Source organism: Phaenicophaeus curvirostris, unplaced genomic scaffold, assembly GCF_032191515.1.
Source record: "Phaenicophaeus curvirostris isolate KB17595 unplaced genomic scaffold, BPBGC_Pcur_1.0 scaffold_654, whole genome shotgun sequence".
Lineage (NCBI taxonomy): Eukaryota > Metazoa > Chordata > Aves > Cuculiformes > Cuculidae > Phaenicophaeus > Phaenicophaeus curvirostris.
In genome coordinates, this window is record NW_027207171.1 from 1 (window position 1) to 20,831 (window position 20,831).

A 20,831-nucleotide genomic window follows, 5' to 3' on the forward strand; every position below is an offset into this window, starting at 1 on the left:
GTCCATCACTTCAGGGCACCTGAAAATGGGGGGGGGTGTGTGTAAAATTTGGGGGGGGGGGGGCAAATAGTGACCCCATTTTACCCCCCAACCCTGCCCCCTCACTCTCCTGCCCCCCCGTTTTTACCCCCAGCCCCCATTTTTTACCCCCCCCAGCCCCATATTTGACCCCCCCAGCCCCATTTTTTACCCCCAGCCCCATTTTTTACTCCCCCAACCCCATATTTGACCCCCCCAGCCCCATTTTTTACCCCCCAGGCCCATTTTTACCCCCCTCAGCCCCATTTTTTACCCCCCTATCCCCATATTTGACCCCCCCAGCCCCATTTTTTGACCCCCAACCCCATTTTTTGCCCCCCCCAGACTCTCCTGCCCCCCAATTTTTGCCCCCCCCCCCCATTTTTAACCCCCCCCCTCACCGCTAGCACGAGTAGGTCCTCACCGAGACCCCATCCCCTCTTTGGGGGGGGGGCAAGGAATTCCCTGGAGGGGGGCAGATTGGGGGGGGCACAGGGTCAGGGCCCCCCCGAGACACCCCCCCCCCCATGGGACCCCCCGGACCCCTAAGTGCCCCCAGAGCCCCTCAAATGCCCCCCCATGACCCCCCTAATTACCCTCAAGTGCCCCCCAGCCCCCTAAATGCCCCCCATGACCCCCCTAATTACAATCAAGTGCCCCCCCCAGCCCCCCAAGTGCCCCCAAGCCCCCCCAAATGCCCCTTAATGACCCAAGTGCCCCCCTAGACCCCCCATAAACCCCCAAATGCCCCCCTAAGTGCCCCCCCAGTCCCCGAAGTGCCCCCCTAGACCCCCATAAACCCCCAAATGCCCCTCTAAGTGCCCCCCCAGTCCCCCAAATGCCCCTCCATGACCTCAAAGTGCCCCCCAGCCAGCTAAATGCCCCCCAATTGCCCCTCTAAGTGCCCCCCAGCCCCTCAAGTGCCCCCTCCAGCCCCCCAATGGCCCCCCTACGACCCCCAAATGCCCCCCAGCCCCCCCATAACCCCCTAAATGCCCCCCAATTGCCCCCCTACGACCCCCAAATGCCCCCCAGCCCCCCCATAACCCCCTAAATGCCCCCCTAATTGCCCCCCCCCAGCCCCCCAAGTGCCCTCTATGACCCTCCAAGTGCCCCCCAGCCCCTCACCGTCGGTGTGGACCTTGCGCAGGGGCAAGGGGGGGGGGCCCCCCTCGAAAAGGGGGGGGCAGCACCTCGGCCGTGTCGGTGCCCCCCCCCCCTCAGCTCCTTCTCCCGGAAAAGCTTCCGCCACGACGGGGAGCGGCTGAAGGCCCGGGGGGCGTCCTTGATTTGGGGGGGGGGGGGAGGAAATCATGGGGGGGTGAGATATGGGGGGACATGGGGGGACATTGCGGGAATCGTATGGGGGGCGGAACCATAGGGAGGGGAGTTATGGGGGAAGATATTGAGGGGGGGGACATGGGGGAGGACATTGGGGGGGGGACATTGAGGGGACATGGGGGGCATCATATGGGGGCGGAACCATGGGGAGGGGGCGTGGGGGAAGACATTGAGGGGGGCACATGGGGGGGCATGGGGGAGGACATTGAGGGGGGGACATAGAGGGGGAGGGACATGGGGGGATCATATGGGGGGTGGAACCATGGGGAGGGGGGACATGGGGGAAGACATTGAGGAGGGGACATGGGGGAGGACATTGTGGGGGGACATTGAGGGGACATGGGGGCATCATATGGGGGCGGAACCATGGGGAGGGGGGACAGGGGGGAAGACATTGAGGGGGGGACATGGGGGGGAGGACGTTGAGGGGGACACACGGGGGGGACATTGAGGGGACATTGGGGGGTCTCGGGGGGGTCTCGGGGGGTCCCACCTCGTCCAGGCGCCGCTCGGTGCCGGAGCTGATGAGGGCGCTGAACTCCTTCTCCAGCAGCTGCCGCGCCTGTGGAAACCAGTACAAACCAGTACAAACCAGTACAAACCAGTACAAACCAGTACAAACCAGTTGCCCCCAGTCCCCTCCCAGTTTCACCCAGTCCCCTCCCAGTTGCCCCCAGGGCCCTCTCAGTCCCCCCTTGACTCCCAGTTTCCCCCAGTGCCAGCCCCAGTTCCCTCCCAGTAGCTCCCAGTGCCCTCCCAGTAGCTCCCAGTGCCCTCCCAGTTGCCCCTCAGTTCCCTCCCAGTCCCCTCTTGACTCCCAATTGCCCCCAGTTCCCTCCCCATTGCCCCCTGTTCCCTCCCAGTTGCTCCCAGTTCCCACCCAGTTGCCCACAGTGCCCCTCCAGTTGCCCTTAGTCACCCTCCAGTTACCCCCAGTGCCCTCCCAGTTGCCCCCAGTTCCCTACCAGTAGCTCCCAGTGCCCTCCCAGTTGTCCCCAGTCCCTTCCAGTGCCTCCCAATCCCCTCCCAGTCCTTCCCAGTCCCTCCCAGTGCCTCCCAGTGCCTCCCAATCCCCTCCCAGTGCCTCCCAATCCCCTCCCAGTGCCTCCCAGTGCCTCCCAATCTTCCTCCCAGTGCCTCCCAATCCCCTCCCAGTCTCTCCCAGTGCCACCCAATCCCCTCCAAGTCCCTCCCAGTGCCTCCCAATCTCCCTCCCAGTGCCTCCCAGTCCCTCCCAGTGCCTCCCAATCCCCTCCCAGTGCCTCCAAATCCCCTTCTAGTGCCTCCCAGTCCCTCCCAGTGCCACCCAATCTCCCTCCCAGTCCCTCCCAGTGCCTCCCAGTCCCTCCCAGTGCCACCCAATCCCCTCCCAGTCCCTCCCAGTGCCACCCAATCTCCCCCCAGTCCCTCCCAGTGCCACCCAATCCCCTCCCAGTCCCTCCCAGTGCCTCCCAATCCCCCTCCCAGTGCCTCCCAGTCCCTCCCAGTGCCTTCCAATCCCCTCCCAGTGCCTCCAAATCCCCTTCCAGCGCCTCCCAGTGCCTCCCAGTGCCACCCAATCCCCTCCCAGTCCCTCCCAGTCCCTCCCAGTCCCCCCCAGTGCTCACCTGTGTGTTCTGGGTGGGGATCTGGAGCAGGAGGGCGAGGTCGGCCCAGTCGAAGGTTTCGTCAAGCGCCAGGAGGGCCCCGTGGACGCCGCTCTCGCCCAGGTTGCGGGCGAACTCCTTGAGCCCCACGCTCTGCACCCAGGCCGTCACCCGCTCGTTGGACCACACCACCACGTCTGGGGGGGACACGCTGCCCCATAGCGCCCCACAGCGCCCCACAGGGACCCATAGAAACCCCATAGAGCCCATAGAGACCCATAGAGCCTATAGAGACCCACAGGGACCCATAGAAACGCATAGATACCATAGAGACCCATAGAGCCCATAGATCCCCATAGACCCCCACAGGGACTCATAGAGCCCATAGAGTCCATAGAAACACCATAGAGCCCATAGAGACCCATAGAGACCCATAGAGACCCATAGAGACCCATAGAGCCCATAGAGACCTATAGAGAAGCAAAGGGACCCATAGAGCCCATAGAGACCCATGGAGCCCATAAAAACCCCATAGAGACCATAGAGACCCATGGAGACCCATAGAGACCCACAGGGACTCATAGAGCCCATAGCATCCATAGAAACCCCATAGAGCCCAAAGAGACCCACAGAGACCCACAGGGACCCATAGAGCCCATAGAGACCCATAGAAACGCATAGGGACCCATAGAGCCCATAAAGACCCATAGAGACCCATAGAGACCCAGAGAGCCCATAGAGACCCATAGAAACGCATAGGGACCCATAGAGCCCATAAAGACCCATAGAGACCCATAGAGACCACAGAGACCCAGAGAGACCATAGAGACCCACAGGGGCCCATAGAGCCTATAGAGAACCAAAGGGACCCATAGAGCCCATAGAGACTCATAGAGCCCATAGAGCCCCATAGAGCCCATAGAGACCATAGAACCCCATAGAGACCCACAGGGGCCCATAGAGCCCATAGAGACCCATAGAAACACATAGGGACCCATAGAGCCCACAGAGAACCAAAGGGACCCATAGAGCCCATAGAGACCCACAGAGCCCATAGAGCCCATAGAGCCCATAGAGCCCATAGAGCCCATAGAGACCCATAGAGCCCCATAGAGCCCATAGAGCCCATAGAGACCCATAGAGACCCATAGAGCCCATAGAGCCCATAGAGACCCACAGAGCCCATAGAGCCCATAGAGCCCATAGAGCCCATAGAGACCCATAGAGACCATAGAGACCCACAGAGCCCATAGAGAGCCATGGAGACCCATAGAGCCCATAGAGATCATAGAGCCCGGAGAGACCCATAGAGCCCATAGAGCCCACTGAGACCCATAGAGACCCATAGAACCCGTAGAGACCCACAGGGGCCCATAGAGCCCATAGAGACCCATAGAAATGCATAGGGACCCATAGAGCCCATAGAGAACCAAAGGGACCCATAGAGCCCCACAGGGACCCATAGAGACCCATAGAACCCATAGAGCCCCATAGAGACCCACAGGAGCCCATAGAGCCCCATAGAAACGCATAGAGACCCATAGAGACCCGTGGAGACCCATAGAGCCCATAGAGACCCGTAGAGACCCATAGGGACCCATAGGGACCCCTAGAGCCCATAGAACCCACAGCTGCCCCATAGCCCCCCACAGTGGCCCCATAGCCCACCCCAGCTGCCCCATAGCCCCCCCAGCTGCCCCCTAGCCCCCCCAGCTGCCCCATAGCCCCCCCAGGTGCCCCATAGCCCCCCCACAGCTGCCCCATAGACCCCCCAGCTGCCCCATAGCCCCCCCCCAGCTGCCCCCTAGCCCCCCCCAGGTGCCCCCTAGCCCCCCCAGGTGCCCCATAGCCCCCCCCCAGGTGCCCCCTAGCCCCCCCAGGTGCCCCCTACCCCTGCTCTGCTCCAGACTCTCCTCGCGGCGCCTCTCGAGCTCCTTGCGGTCGTAGTTGAGGCGTTTGAGGCAGAGGATCCCGTAGTGCAGGCTCACCCTGTGGGGCGGGGGCAGCCGGGGTCACCTGGGGGTCACCCTGCGGTCACTCTATGGGTCCTGGGGTCACTTGGGGGTCACCTGGGGGTCATTCTATGGGTCCTGGGGTCACTTGGGGGTCATTCTATGGGTCCTGGGGGGCACTTGGGGGTCACTTGGGGGTCATTCTATGGGTCCTGGGGGGCACTTGGGGGTCACTTGGGGGTCATTGTATGGGTCCTGGGGGCACTTGGGGGTCACCTGGGGGTCATTGTATGGGTCCTGGGGGCACTTGGGGGTCACCTGGGGGTCATTGTATGGGTCCTGGGGGCACTTGGGGGTCACCTGGGGGTCATTGTATGGGTCCTGGGGGCACTTGGGGGTCACCTGGGGGACTGGGGTCACCCTGGGGTCACTCTATGAGTCTGGTGGTCACTTGGGGGTCACTTGGGGGTCATTCTATGGGTCCTGGGGGCACTTGGGGGTCACTTGGGGGTCATTCTATGGGTCCTGGGGGCACTTGGGGGTCACCTGGGGGTCATTGTATGGGTCCTGGGGGCACTTGGGGGTCACCTGGGGGACTGGGGTCACCCTGGGGTCACTCTATGAGTCTGGTGGTCACTTGGGGGTCACTTGGGGATCATTCTATGGGTCCTGGGGGCACTTGGGGGTCACCTGGGGGTCATTGTATGGGTCCTGGGGGCACTTGGGGGTCACCTGGGGGTCATTCTATGGGTCCTGGGGGCACTTGGGGGTCACCAGGGGGGCTGGGGGTCACCCTGGGGTCATTCTATGGGTCCTGGGGTCACTTGGGGGTCCCTTGGGGTCACTTGGGGGTCATTCTATGGGTCACTTGGGGGTCCCTTGGGGTCACTTGGGGGTCATTCTATGGGTCCTGGGGGCACTTGGGGGTCACTTGGGGGTCATTCTATGGGTCCTGGGGGCACTTGGGGGTCACCTGGGGTCATTCTATGGGTTCTGGGGTCACTTGGGGGTCACTTGGGGTCATTCTATGGGTCCTGGGGGCACTTGGGGGTCACCTGGGGGTCATTCTATGGGTCCTTGGGTCACCTGGGGGTCACCCTGCCGTCACTCTATGGGTCCTGGGGGCACTTGGGGATCACCTGGGGGTCATTCTATGGGTCCTGGGGTCACTTGGGGGTCACTTGGGGGTCATTCTATGGGTCCTGGGGGCACTTGGGGGTCACTTGGGGGTCATTCTATGGGTCCTGGGGGTCACTTGGGGGTCACCAGGGGGGCTGGGGTCACCCTGGGGTCACTCTATGGGTTCTGGGGGCACTTGAGGGTCACTTGGGGATCACTTGGGGGCCTGGGGTCACCCTGGGGTCCCCTCCCAGTGCCTCCCAGCCCTCTCAATTCCCCTTCAATCCCCTCCCAACCCATCCCAGTGCCTCCCAGTCCCCTCCATTCCCCTCCCAGTGCCTCCCAGTCCCCTCCATTCCCCTCCAAACCCATCCCAGTGCTCTCCCAATGCCTCCCAGTCCCCTCCCAGTGCCTCCCAGTCCCCTCCCAGTCCCCTCCAGTCCCCTCCCAGTCCCTCCCAGTGCTCTCCCAGTGCCTCCCAGACCTGTGGAAGGAATCGACCATCTTGAGCTGCCCCCTGAGCTCCTTCTTGCTGAGATGGTCGAGCATCCGCGCGTCGACCAGCGACTCCATGAAGAAGCTTCGGTACTGGGGGAGCCCCAGGCTGGGCAGCCACTCGTTCCCCACCCACTCGTGGTTCAGCGCCCCCAGCGCCAGCAGCTGAGGGGTTAAACACCACAGAGAGGACCCCCTGGCAGCCTAGAGGGGCCCTCCTGCCAAGCTGCGTCCTCCTCGTGCGAGGCCCTGGCCTCGTGCGAAGCCTCGGGATGGCGCCAAACCCTCAGCCTCGTGCAGAGCCGCGCGCTCGTGCAAAGCTCTGTCCCCGTGCAAAGCATCGTCCTCGTGCAAAGCCCTGCCCCTGTGGTAGGCCTCGTCCTCGTGCAAAGCCTCATCCTCGTGCAAAGCCTCATCCTCGTGCAAAGCCTCATCCTCATGCAAAGCCCTGTCCCTGTTGTAGGCCTCGTCCTCGTGCAAAGCCTCATCCTCGTGCAAAGCCTCATCCTCGTGCAAAGCCACGTCCTCGTGCAAAGCCACGTCCTCGTGCAAAGCCACATCCTTGTGCAAAGCCTCATCCTCGTGCAAAGCCCTGTCGCTGTTGTAGGCCTCGTCCTCGTGCAAAGCCTCATCCTCGTGCAAAGCCTCATCCTCGTGCAAAGCCACATCCTTGTGCAAAGCCTCATCCTCATGCAAAGCCCTGTCCCTGTTGTAGGCCTCGTCCTCGTGCAAAGCCTCATCCTCGTGCAAAGCCCTGCCCCTGTTGTAGGCCTCGTCCTCGTTCAAAGCCTCATCCTCGTGCAAAGCCTCATCCTCGTGCAAGGCTACGTCCTCGTGCAAAACCTCATCCTTGTGCAAGGCCTCGTCCTCGTGCAAAGCCTCATCCTTGTGCAAAGCCCTGCCCCTGTTGTAGGCCTCGTCCTCGTGCAAAGCCTCATCCTCGTGCAAACTCCTGTCCTTGTGCAAACTCCTGTCCTCGTGCAAACTCCTGTCCTCGTGCAAGGCCACATCCTTGTGCAAGGCATCGTCCTCGTGTGAAGCTCTGTCCTCGTGCAGAGCCCCGTCCTTGTGCAAAGCCTCATCCTTGCACAACACCTCATCCTCGTGCAAAACGTCATCCTCGTGCAAAGCCTTGTCCTCGTGTGAGGCCCAATCATCATGCAAAGCCGCGTCCTTGTGAAAAGCTGTGTCCTCGTGCAAGGCGGCGTCCTCGTGCGAGGCCTCATCCTTATGCAAAGCCTCATCCTCGTGCAAAGCTGTGTCCTTGTGCAAGGCCCTGTCCTCGTGCAAACCCTCGTCCTCATGCAAAGCATCATCCTTGTGCAAAGCACTGTCCTCGTGCAAGGCTCTGTCCTCATGTGAGGCCCTGTCCTCGTGCAGAGCCTCATCCTCGTGCAAAGCCCCAACCCTGTTGAAGGCCTCGTCCTCGTGCCAAGCTCACTCCTTGTGCAAAGCCCTGTCCTCGTGCAAAGCTCTGTCCCTGTTGAAGGCCTCGTCCTTGTGCAAAGCTCAGTCCTCGTGTGAAGCTCTGTCCTTGTGCAAAGCTCTGTCCTCATGCAAAGTCCTGTCCTCGTACGAAGTCCTGTCCTCGTGCAAGGTCCTGTCCTCATGCAAAGCCTCATCCTTGTGCAACACCTCATCCTCGTGCGAGGCCCAATCATCATGCAAAGCCCCATCCTCGTGCAAAGCTGTGTCCTTGTGCAAAGCCCCATCCTCGTGCAAAGACCTGTCCTCGTGCAAAGCTGCATAACCGTGCGAGGCCCCGTCCTCGTGCAAAGCATCATGCTCGTGCAAGGCCTCATCCTCGTGCGAGGCCTCATCTTCATGCAAAGCCCCATCCTCGTGCAAAGCCCTCGTGCGAGGCCCCTACCTGCTCCCAGCTGATCTCCTTGTTCTCCTGGGGGGGGGTCAGGGGCATCAGGGGGGGCTCAAACTCCCCCTTCCCTCCCTCCCCACCCCCGGAAATCCTCGTGTGTTGCACGAGGGCCCCCGCTCACCGGTTTGGTGGCGGCCGTGAGCGACTCCATCTCCTCGTGCGTCATCCACACGTTGCCCGTGGACTGGGGGGGGGGGTAGCACGAGAGTCAGGGCGAGGCCCTCGTGCGAGGCCCTCGTGCAAGGCCCTCGTGCAAAAACTCCTCGCTCAAGACCCTCGCGGGAGCCCTGCTGAGAGCTCCTTGAGTGACCCTCATGTGATCCCACACCTATATCCTCGTGCAAACCCTCGTGCAAACCCTCGTGTGAGCTCCTCCTGCCAGATCCCTCCCCCAAACTCCTCGTGCGAGCCCCTCCTGCCAGATCCCTCCCCCAAACCCCTCGTGCGAGCCCCTCGTGCAAACCCCTCGCTCAAGACCCTCGCGGGAGCCCTGCTGCGAGCTCCTCGTGCGACCCTCGTGTGAGCTCCTTGTGCAATCCCTCGTGCAAACCCTTGTGCGAGCTCCTCCTGCCAGATCCCTCCCACAAACCCCTCGTGCGATCCCTTGTGCAAACCCTCGTGCAACCCCCTCACTCAAGAACCTCACAGGAGCCCTGCTGGGAGCTCCTCGTGCGACCCAATGTGCAAACCCTCGTGCAAGCCCTCGTGCGAGCCCCTCCCTTCGTATCCTCCCCCCAAACCCTCGTGCGAGCCCTCGCTCGACCCTCCCTCCAGCCACCGCGCCCCCTCGTGCGAGGCCCTGGTGCGAGGCCCCTCGTGCGAGGCCCCGTGGTGCGCTGACCGTGCGAGAGGAGGCGGGGGCCGAGGGGCTGGTGAGCGACACCATCTCCTGGATGGCGAGACGGAGCTTGAGCCGGTGCAGGGGGTTGGAGATTCCCAGCTCCCGCTGGATCTCGGTGTCCGACAGGTTGGCCATCACGGCCCCGCTGCGCACGTTCGCACGACAGGCTGCGACGTACCACGCCGGCATCCCCACCCACAGCTTCATTTGGGGGGGGGGGGGGGAAACACGAGTGGGTGGGGGGCACCGGGATCCCCACCCCAGTAACCCCCCAGTATGGAGAATGGGAACCCAGTATGGGGGTGGGGGGCACTAGGACCCTGGGGCTTCCTTGCAGGGACCCTTAAGTATGAAGGGGGGGCACTAGGGCCCTGAGACCCCATCCCAGTATGGACAGGGGGCACTAGGACCCTGTGACCCCATCCCAGTAACCCCCCAGTATGGAGAATGGGAACCCAGTATGGGGGTGGGGGGCACTAGGACCCTGCGGCCTCCGTCCTGGGTGACCCTAAGTATGAAGGGGGGGGCACTAGGGCCCTGCGACTCCATCCCAGTATGGAGAGGGGGCACTAGGACCCTGTGAACCCATCCTAGTAACCCCCCAGTATGGAGAATGGGAACCCAGTTTTGGGGTGGGGGGCACTAGGACCCTGCGGCCTCTGTCCTGGGTGACCCTAAGTATGGGGGGGGGGCACTAGGACCCTGCGACCCCATCCCATTATGGATAATGGGAAGCCAGTATGAGGGTGGGGGGCACTAGGACCCTGGGGCCTCTCTACAGGGACCCCTCAGTATGAACGGGGGGGGCACTAGGACCCTGTGACCCCATCCCAGTAACCCCCTAGTACGGAGAATGGGAACCCAGTATGGGGGTGGGGGGCACTAGGACCCTGGGGCTTCCTTGCAGGGACCCTTAAGTATGAAGGGGGGGCACTAGGGCCCTGAGACCCCATCCCAGTATGGACAGGGGGCACTAGGACCCTGTGACCCCATCCCAGTAACCCCCCAGTATGGAGAATGGGAACCCAGTATGGGGGTGGGGGGCACTAGGACCCTGCGGCCTCCGTCCTGGGTGACCCTAAGTATGAAGGGGGGGGCACTAGGGCCCTGCGACTCCATCCCAGTATGGAGAGGGGGCACTAGGACCCTGTGAACCCATCCTAGTAACCCCCCAGTATGGAGAATGGGAACCCAGTTTTGGGGTGGGGGGCACTAGGACCCTGCGGCCTCTGTCCTGGGTGACCCTAAGTATGGGGGGGGGGCACTAGGACCCTGCGACCCCATCCCAGTATGGATAATGGGAAGCCAGTATGAGGGTGGGGGGGCACTAGGACCCTGGGGCCTCTCTACAGGGACCCCTCAGTATGAACGGGGGGGGGCACTAGGACCCTGTGACCCCATCCCAGTAACCCCCTAGTACGGAGAATGGGAACCCAGTATGGGGGTGGGGGGCACTAGGACCCTGGGGCTTCCTTGCAGGGACCCTTAAGTATGAAGGGGGGGCACTAGGGCCCTGAGACCCCATCCCAGTATGGACAGGGGGCACTAGGACCCTGTGACCCCATCCCAGTAACCCCCCAGTATGGAGAATGGGAACCCAGTATGGGGGTGGGGGGCACTAGGACCCTGCGGCCTCCGTCCTGGGTGACCCTAAGTATGAAGGGGGGGGCACTAGGCCCTGCGACTCCATCCCAGTATGGAGAGGGGGCACTAGGACCCTGTGAACCCATCCTAGTAACCCCCCAGTATGGAGAATGGGAACCCAGTTTTGGGGGGGGGGCACTAGGACCCTGGGGCCTCCCTCCAGGGACCCCTCAGTATGAGGGGGGGGCACTAGGACCCTGCGACCCCATCCCAGTAACTCTCTAATATGGAGAATGGGAACTCAGGATGGGGGTGGGGGGCACTAGGATCCTGCGACCCCATCCCAGTAATCCCCCAGTATGGATAATGGGAAGCCAGTATGGGGGGGCACTAGGACCCTGGGGCTTCCCTCCAGGACTCCCTCATTATGGGGGTGAGGGGGGGGCACTAGGACCCTGCGAACCCCCCATAGTCACCCCCCGCTCCCCCCCTCAGACCCTTGAAGCCCCCCAAAAATGCTTGAACCCCCCCCTTGCCCCCCCAATCCCTGCCCCCCCCAAATAATTGCCCCCCTCAAAAAATTGCCCCCCACCCCCAAAAAATTTGCTCCCCAATCCCTGGATCCCTAAAAAAATTGACACCCCCTCAAAAAAATTGCCCCCACCCCCTAAAAAATTGACCCCCCACCCCCAAAAAATTGCACCCCCAATCCCTACCCCACAAAATAATTGCCCCCCCCAAAAATTGCCCCCCTCCCCCCAAAAATTGCCCCCCCAGACCTTTTCCCCCCCCCCCAAGATATTGGGGTCCCCCATAACCCCTCGCCCCCCCCTTTTCCCCCACCATTTCCCCCCCTCATTTGCCCCCCACCCCAAAATATTTGCCCCCCCCCCCCCCCCCAAACCTCCAGCCAGGAGACCACGGTGGGTCCGTCCCAGGCAGCGAAGGGTAACCCCTGTCTACACGCCTCCTCCAGCAGCTCGTGCCTGGGGGGGGGGGGACACACCCCCAAAACTGAGACACACCCCCCCCCCGAACCCCCAAACTGCCCTCGACCCCCTCGACCCCCCCCCACCCCAAACCCGCCCCCCCTGGAACACCCCTAAAAGACACCCCCCCCCCCCAATCCTCAATCCCTGATTGATGCCTCCTCCTGCCGGGGGGGGGGAGTGAGACCCCAACCCCCCCCAGACCCTAAATGCCCCCCTTGTTGCCCCCCCAGACCCTGAAAGCCCCCCCAGACCCCTAAATGCCCCCCTTGTTGCCCCCCCAGACCCTGAAAGCCCCCCCAGACCCCTAAATGCTCCCCCAAACCTGCCCCCCAGATCCCAAAAGCCCCCCCAGACCCCTAAATGCCCCCCTTGTTGCCCCAGACCCCCAAAGCCCCCCAAACCTGCCCCCAAAGCCCCCCCAGACCCCCAAATGCCCCCCTTGTTGCCCCCCCAGACCCTAAAAGCCCCCCCAGACCCCTAAATCCCCCTTTGTTGCCCCCCCAGACCCCTAAATGCTCCCCAAACCTGCCCCCCAGACCCCAAAAGCCCCCCCAGACCCCTAAATGCCCCCCTTGTGGCCCCCAGACCCTAAAACCCCCCCAAACCTGCCCCCAAAGCCCCCCCAGACCCCTAAATGCCCCCTTGTTGCCCCCCACAGACCCTAAAACCCCCTCAAACCTGCCCCCAAAGCCCCCCCAGACCCCCAAATGCCCCCCTGTTGCCCCCCAGACCCTGAAAGCCCCCCGGACCCCTAAATGCCCCCCTAAACCTGCCCCCCAGATCCCAAAAGCCCCCCCAGACCCCTAAATGCCCCCCTTGTGGCCCCCCCAGCCCCTAAAAGCCCCCCAGATCCCTAAATCCCCCCCTTGTTGCCCTCCAGAAGCCCCCCCAGACCCCTAAATACCCCCCCCACCTTGTTGCCCCCCCCCAAAAAAATTCCTTGCCCCCCTCCTCACTTTCTCTTGCTCCTCCGATCCTTGTCGCCCCCCGAGAGCTTCGCCAGCCCCAGCGCCTCGGGGGGGGGCAGCTCGTCCGAGGGGGGGGTCCCGGCTGAGGGGGGGGGGGGGCACAAAGTGAGGGACCCCCCCCAAAAAATAAAAGAGACGGGGGGGAGACCCCTAGATCCCTTTTTTTTGGGAGGGGGGGCACCTGGGTCCCTTTTTTGGGGGGGGGGAACAAGGGGGGGACCTAGATCCCATTTTTTTTTAGGGGGGGTACCCACATCCCATTTTTTTTGGGGGGGGCACCCAGATCCCTTTTTTTTTAGGGGGGGCACCCACATCCCATTTTTTTGGGGGGGGCACCCACATCCCTTTTTTTTGGGGTGATGGGGGGTTATTTGAGGGGGGGGTCCCCACCGAGGGGGGGGGCGTCCCGCGGGGGGGGCCCCAGACGCCCCTTTTCCTTCTTCCCGAAGAGGCGCCCGATGGAGGATTTGATGCTTTTCTTCTTGGGGGGCGTCTTGGGGTCCGGGGGGCCCCCTCGGGGGTCACCCTGTGGGGGGGGAGGGGGGCACAAAGAAAATGGGGACCCCCCCCCAAAAAAAAACAACCCACCTCTCGCACCCCAAAATGACCCCAAATCCCCCCCCCCGCACCCCAAAATGACCTCAAGAACCCCCCCAACCCCCTCCACGCACCCCAAAATGACCCAGGACCCCCCAAAATCCCCCCAGGACCCCAGAATGACCCCAGGACCCCCCCAAATACCCCCCGCACCCCAAAATGACCCCAGGGCCCCCACAAATCCCCCCGCACCCCAAAATGACCCCAGGATCCCCCCAAATACCCCCCGCACCCCAAAATGACCCCAGGACCCCCCCAAATCCTCCCCCCGCACCCCAAAATGACCCCAGAGCCCCCCCAAATCCCCCCCAGGACCCCAAAATGACCCCAAATACCCCCCCGCACCCCAAAATGACCCCAGGAACCCCCCAAATCCCCCCCCCGCACCCCAAAATGACCCCAGAGCCCCCCCAAATCCCCCAGGACCCCAAAATGACCCCAAATACCCCCCTGCACCCCAAAATGACCCCAGGACCCCCCCAAATCCCCCCCCAGGACCCCAAAATGACACAAGGACACCCCAAATCCACCCCCGCACCCCAAAATGACCCCAGGGCCCCCCCAAATCCCCCCGCACCCCAAAATGACCCCAGGACCCCCCAGATCACTCCTCAGGACCCCAAAATGACCCCAAATCCCCCCCGCACCCCAAGATGACCCCAGGATCCCCCCAAATACCCCCCGCACCCCAAAATGACCCCAGGAACCCCCCAAATCCCCCCCCCGCACCCCAATATGACCCCAAACGCCTCCCCCACACCCCAAAATGACCCCAGGAACCCCCAAATCCCCCCAGGACCCCAAAATGACACAAGGACACCCCAAATCCCCCCCCGCACCCCAAAATGACCCCAGGATCCCCCCAAATCCCCCCCGCACCCCAATATGACCCCAAATGCCTCCCCCACACCCCAAAATGATCCCAGGACCCCCCCAAATCCCCCCCCGCACCCCAAAATGACCCCAGGACCCCCCAAAACCCCCACCCCGCACCCCAAAAGGACCCCAGGGCCCCCCCTCTCACCCCAAAATGACCCCAGGGCCCCCCCAAATCCCCCCTGCACCCCAAATTACCCCAGGACCCCCCTAAATCCTCCCCCGCACCCCAAAATGACACCAGGACACCCCAAATCCCCCCCCAGGACCCGAAAATGACCCCAGGACCCCCCCCAAACCCTACCCGCACCCCAAGTTTGACATCCCCCTCCTCACCCCCCGCGAGGTTCTTCCATCCGGGGGGGTTCGGCTCGGGGGGCTCTTTGGGGGGGGCTGGCGGGGGGGGTGTCCCCAAAACTGGGACCTTTCTCCTCGCCCCCCCCCGCCCGCGGCTCCTCCTTGGGGGGCTGGTTCTGGGGGGGGGGGTGTCCCCAAAAAATAGAGAGGGGGGGTTAGGGGAGGCCAGGACCCCCTCCCCCCCAATTTTTGAGGGGGGGTCCCTATGGATTGGGGGGTCCCCTATGGATTGGGGGGATCCCTATGGATTTGGGGGGGTTCTCTATGGATTTGGGGTTGTCCCTATGGAATGGGGGGAGTCTCTATGGATTGGGGGGGTCTCTATGGATTTGGGGGGGTCCCTATGGATTAGAGGAGGGTCCCTATGGATTGGGGGAGTCTCTATGGATTTGGGGGATCCCTATGGATTTGGGGGGGGCCATATGGAATAGGGGGTCTCTATGGATTTCGGGGGGTCCCTATGGATTGGGGGGAGTCCCTATGGATTGGGGGGGTCTCTATGGATTTGGGGGAGTCTCTATGGATTGGGGGGGTCTCTATGGATTTGGGGGGGTCTCTATGGATTGGGGGGTCTCTATGGATTTAGGGGCGCCTCTATGGATTGGGGGGGTCCCTATGGATTGGGGGGAGTCCCTATGGATTGGGGGGGCCTCTATGGATTCGGGGTTGTCCCTATGGAATGGGGGGAGTCTCTATGGATTGGGGGGGTCTCTATGGATTTGGGGAGGGTCTCTATGGATTGGGGGGTCTCTATGTATTGGGGGGTCTCTATGGATTAGAGGAGGGTCCCTATGGATTGGGGGGGATCTCTATGGATTGGAGGGGGCCTATGGAATGGAGGGGGGGTTCCCTATGGATTTGGGGGGGGGGGGTCTCACCTCCCGGGCGGGGCTGGGGGGGGTGGGGCGGGGGGTGGAGCGCCCGCTGCTGGGGGGGGAGGGGCTGGTGAGGGGGGGGGGCAGGAAGCCCCTTTGGGGGGGGGTCCCGTCCCCCCCAACCCCCCCCCGACCCGGCTCTGAAGCTCCTCGGCCCTCAGCTCCGTGTTCTCCTTCTCCTCCTGGATCAGCCTTTTTGGGGGGGGGGGGGGTGGGAAAAAAAGGGGGAGTCAGAGCACCAGAGAACCCCAAAAATAGAACCTGGGACCCCCATTGCCCCCCCCCGAACCCCCCACCCCCCTATTACCCCCCCATACCCCCATTACCCCCACCCAGAACCTCAGGGAACCCCAAAATTAGAACCTGGGACCCCTCATTGCCCCCCTCAGAACCCCCCACCCCCCCATTGCCCCCCCAGACCCCCCCTTCCCCCCAGAGCATCAGAGAACCCCAAAAATAGAACCTAGGACCCCCCTATTGCCCCCCAGAACCCCCCCCAGAGCCTCAGTGAACCTCAAATTACCCCCACCCCCCTATTGCCCCCCCAGGGCCCCCCCCGAGCATCAGGGAACCCCAAAATTAGAACCTGGGACCCCTCATTGCCCCCCCCCCCAGAACCCCCCACCCCCCCATTGCCCCCTCAGACCCCCCCTTCCCCCCCAGAGCATCAGAGAACCCCAAAAATAGAACCTAGGACCCCCCTATTGCCCCCCAGAACCCCCCCCGAGCATCAGGGAACCCCAAAATAGAACCTGGGACCCCCATTGCCCCCCCAGAGCCTCAGTGCACCCCAAACTGCCCCCAGACCCCCTCTTTGCCCCCCAGACCCCCCCCCAGAGCATCAGGGAACCCCAAAATGCCCCACCCCCCCTGTTGCCCCCGGTTTTGGGGTGTCCCTGGGGGTGTTCCTGCAATTTGGGGTGCCCCATGGTTTTGGGGGTCCCTGGGTTTCAAGAATCCTTGGGTTTGGGGTGTCCCAGGTTTTGGGGTTCCCTTCATTGGTGCCCCTGGATTTGGGGGTCTCTGAATTTGGGGCGTCCCATTGTTTTGGGGTTCCCTGGTTTTGGGGCATCCCAGGTCTTGGGGCTCCTTAGGTGGGTGTCCCATTGTTTTGGGGTTCCCTGGTTTTGGGGTGCCCCTGGTTTTTGGGTTCTCTGGTTTTGGGGGGTCTCTGGTTTTGGGGTTCCCTAGGTGGAGGTCCCTGGTTTCGGGGGTCTCCCAGGTCTTGAGGTTCTTGAGGTGGAGATCCCTGGTTTTGGGGTCTCCCTGGTTTTTGGGGTGTCCCAGGTCTTGAGGTTCTTGAGGTGGAGGTCCCTGGTTTTGGGGTCTCCCTGGTTTGGGGGTCTCCCAGGTCTTGAGGTTCTTGAGGTGGAGGTCCCTGGTTTTGGGGTCTCCCTGGTTTTGGGGGTCTCCTAGGTCTTGAGGTTCTTGAGGTGGAGGTCCCTGGTTTTGGAGGTCCCTGGTTTTGGGGTCTCCCTGGTTTTGGGGTCTCCCTGGTTTTGGGGTGCCCCAGGTTTTGGGGTGCCCCGGTTTCCATCACTGACTTGATCTCCTTGTTGATGGCCTCGAGCTGCTCCTGCAGCATGAAGGCGAGAGTCTGCACGTCCGTCTGTCCGTCCGGCTGCCCCTCGGGCCCCGGGGACCCCGGATCCTCCCGCTCGTCCTCGTCAGAGCCCTCGGGCGCCCCAAAAACCGCGGGGACCAGCCAGTCCTGGGGGGGATGGAGGTGGAGGTGGAGATGATGGAGATGGAGAAGATGGAGGTGGAGATGGAGGTGGAGATGGAGATGGAGATGATGGAGATGATGGAGGTGGAGGTGGAGGTGGAGATGATGGAGGTGGAGATGATGGAGATGATGGAGATGATGGAGGTGGAGATGGAGATGGAGATGATGGAGGTGGAGATGATGGAGATGATGGAGATGATGGAGATGATGATGGAGATGATGGAGATGGGGATGATGGAGATGGGGATGATGGAGATGGAGATGATGGAGATGGAGGTGGAGGTGGAGGTGGAGATGGAGGTGGAGATGGAGATGATGGAGATGATGGAGATGATGGAGATGGAGGTGGTGGAGATGGAGGTGGAGGTGGAGATGGAGGTGGAGGTGGAGGTGGAGGAGATGGAGATGATGGAGATGGAGATGATAGAGAAGGAGATGATGGAGATGGAGGTGGAGATGATGGAGATGGAGATGATAGAGAAGGAGGTGATGGAGATGGAGGTGGAGATGATGGAGATAGAGATGATGGAGATGGAGGTGATGGAGATGATAGAGATGATGGAGACGGAGACAGAGATGGAGACGGAGACGGAGATGGAGATGATGGAGATGATGGAGGTGGAGATGATGGAGATGGAGGTGGAGATGGAGGTGGAGATGGAGGTGGAGGAGATGGAGATGATGGAGATGATGGAGATGATGGAGATTATGGAGATGGAGATGGAGATGGTGGAGATGGAGATGATGGAGATGGAGGTGGAGATGGAGGTGGAGGAGATGGAGATGATGGAGATGATAGAGAAGGAGATGATGGAGATGGAGGTGGAGGTGGAGATGATGGAGATGATGGAGATGATGGAGATGGAGGTGATGGAGATGATGGAGATGACGGAGATGATGGAGATGGAGGTGATGGAGATGATGGAGATGATGGAGATGATGGAGATGATGGACATGGAAATGATGGAGATGATGGAGATGATGGAGATGATGCCCCCCCCAATCCCCCAAATCCCCCCCTTGCACGCCTCCATCCCCCCCCAAATGCCCTCCACCCCCCAACCCTCCTCTAGGACCCCCCCAAATGCCCCCCCATCCCCACAAACACTCCCTTTGGACCCCCCAAAACCCCCCATAGTGCCCCCCACTCCCTAAAATCCCCCCCAGACCCCCCAAAACCCCCAAGTGCCCCCCTACCCCCTAAAATCCCCCCCTTAGACCCCCCAGACCCCCAAATGCCCCCCCGAGACCCCAACCCCCCTCTTTGGACCCCCAAACCCCCCCCTTGGACCCCCCAAATGCCCCCGCCACCCCCCTTAGAACCCCAAATGCCCCCCCGAGACCCCAAATCCCCCCCTTTGGACCCCCCCAAATGCCCCCCACCCCCCCAACCCCACCCCTCGGACCCCCCAGCCCCCCCAAAACCCCCAGCCCCCCCCACCTTGGCTCCCTCCTCCGGGGGGGGGGCCCATCGCCCCTTGCGGACCCTGCGGGGGGGGTCGAGGGGGGCCCCCCCCCCGGGGCTCTGGGGGTACCGCAGCTCCAGGGCGCTGCCCGGCAGGGACCTGGGGGGGAGGGGGGAAAGGGGGGGACCCCCCAGGCCCCCCCAGAGAGGGATCAGGGGCTGAGGGGGGGGAACTGGGGGGGGACTGGGGGGACTGGGAGGCCTGGGGGGGAACTGGGGTAATTGTGGGGAGGGGGCACGGGTTTGGGGGGGTCCCCATGGGTTTGGGGGGCTGGAGGGGGATCATGGGGCACTTAGGGGGGCATCACCCCAAAGGGGGGGACCCCAGTGGGGATGCTGGGGGGGGTCCTGGGACAACTGGGGGGGGTGTTGGGGTATTTTATTTTAGGGGTGTCCTGGGGCAATGGGGGGGGGTCTGGGGTCTTTTGGGGGGTATTTGGGGGGTCACCCCAAAGGGGTGTCCTGGGGGGACCCTCAGTGGGGATGCTGGGGGGGTCCTGGGGCAATTGAGGGGGGGCTGTTGGGGTATTTGGTGGGTCCTGGGGTAATTTTGGGGGGGTCCTGGGGTATTTGGGGGGGTGTCTGTGGAATTTGGGGTGTTCTGGGTAATTGGGGGGGGTCTGGGGTATTTGGGGGGTTCGGGGGGGGGTCCCAAAGGGGAGGATCCTGGAGGGCGAACCCCAGTGGGGATGCTGGGGGGTCCCTGGGGCAATTGAGGGGGGGGGTCTGGGGGATTTGGGGGGGTCCTGGGGTAATTAGGGGGGGGTCTGGGGTCTTTTGGGGGGGTATTTGGGGGGTCACCCCAAAGGGGTGTCCTGGGGGGGACCTCAGTGGGGATGCTGGGGGGGTCCCGAGGCAATTGAGGGGGGGGTGTTGGGGTATTTGGTGGGTCCTGGGGTAATTTGGGGGGTCCTGGGTATTTGGGGGGGGGGTCTGGGGGATTTGGGGGGTCCTGGGGTAATTAGGGGGTGTCTGGGGTAATTAGGGGGGGGGTACCCTGGGAGTAGGAGGGACCTGGAGCCCCCCCGGAGCTGATCGAGCTCCAGCTGCATCCGCTCCATCTCAGCCAAAAGCTGCTCCTGGATTCATTTTTTTTTGGGGGTGGGGAGTGTCTTAGTTTTTTTTTTTTTGGGGGGGGGGGATGTTGGGGACCCCCCCCTTCCCCCCCAAAAAAATAAACCTTGTTGAGCAGCAGCTCGTCCTGCAGCTTCTTCATGTTGGCGATTTCCTCGCTCAGAGAGTTCTGGGGGGGGCAAGAAAAAAGGGGGGGGGGGGAAGGAGGGGGGCAAAAAAAAAAAAAGGGGGGGGAAAAAAAGAGGGGGGGACTCAGGGGGTTTTCCCACCCCCCCCCCCCATCCTTTCAGGACCCCCCGCAGCCCCCCCCAAACCCCTTCAGGCTCCTCTCAAATCCCTTAGGGACCCCCCCCAGATTTCTTGGGACCCCCCGGCCCCCCACCTTCTATTCCAAGACCCCCCCAAACCCCCTTAGGACCCCCCCAAACCCATAACCCTGGCTCCCCAGTCCTCCAGGACCCCCTCAGCCCCCCCCAAACCCCTTCAGGACCCCTCTAAATCCCTTGGGGACCCCCCATATTTATTGGGGACCCCCTCAGCCCCCCACAAACCCCTTCAGGACCCCTCTAAATGCCTTGGGGACCCCCCATATTTATTGGGGACCCCCTCAGCACCCACCTTCTCCTCCAGGACCCCCCCAAAACCCTTCAGAACCCCCCCCAAACCCCATCACCCTGGCTTCCCAGTCCTCCAGGACCCCCCTCAGCCCCCTCAAACCCCCTCAGGATGCCCCAAATCCCTTGTGGACCCCCCAAAATTTTTGGGGACCCCTCAGCCCCCCACCTTCTCCTCCAGGGCCCCCATCCTCTCCTTGAGGTGCAGCTGGAGCCGCTCGTTGGACTCGCAGAGCAGGCGATCGACGGTCTCCGAGAGGCGCTTGTTGTGCTCGTCGTTCATCTTCTCCCTCTGCCGAGCCTGGGGGGGACCCCGAAATCCAGGGGGGGGACCCCAACATCCCAGAAAGACCCAGAGAACCCCAGAAAAAGAGCACAACCCTCTTGAGTGCATTGTAACCCCCCTCCTTGCACCCCAAAATCCACCTTGCACCCCTCAATAACAGCCCCAGATCCAAAGGAACCTCCTCAGATC

The 20,831-nt window shown here is 62.5% G+C and overlaps 1 protein-coding gene across 1 annotated transcript; it reads right to left on the bottom strand.

The window, feature by feature from the left end:
• Window positions 1-20,657, bottom strand: LOC138735270 (liprin-alpha-3-like; the record flags this gene model as incomplete). Its single annotated transcript, XM_069883173.1, is given in 21 exon segments — window positions 1-19; window positions 420-483; window positions 1,147-1,235; window positions 1,237-1,302; window positions 1,853-1,921; window positions 2,967-3,142; window positions 4,837-4,934; window positions 6,501-6,676; window positions 8,382-8,408; window positions 8,509-8,571; window positions 9,229-9,429; window positions 11,717-11,798; window positions 12,761-12,854; window positions 13,163-13,298; window positions 15,481-15,554; window positions 15,557-15,669; window positions 17,022-17,188; window positions 18,645-18,768; window positions 19,683-19,747; window positions 19,849-19,911; window positions 20,526-20,657. Coding segments are annotated over 21 exon segments (2,088 nt in total), but the record flags the coding sequence as incomplete, so codon positions are not given.
• Between the last annotated feature and the right edge of the window lie 174 nt (window positions 20,658-20,831).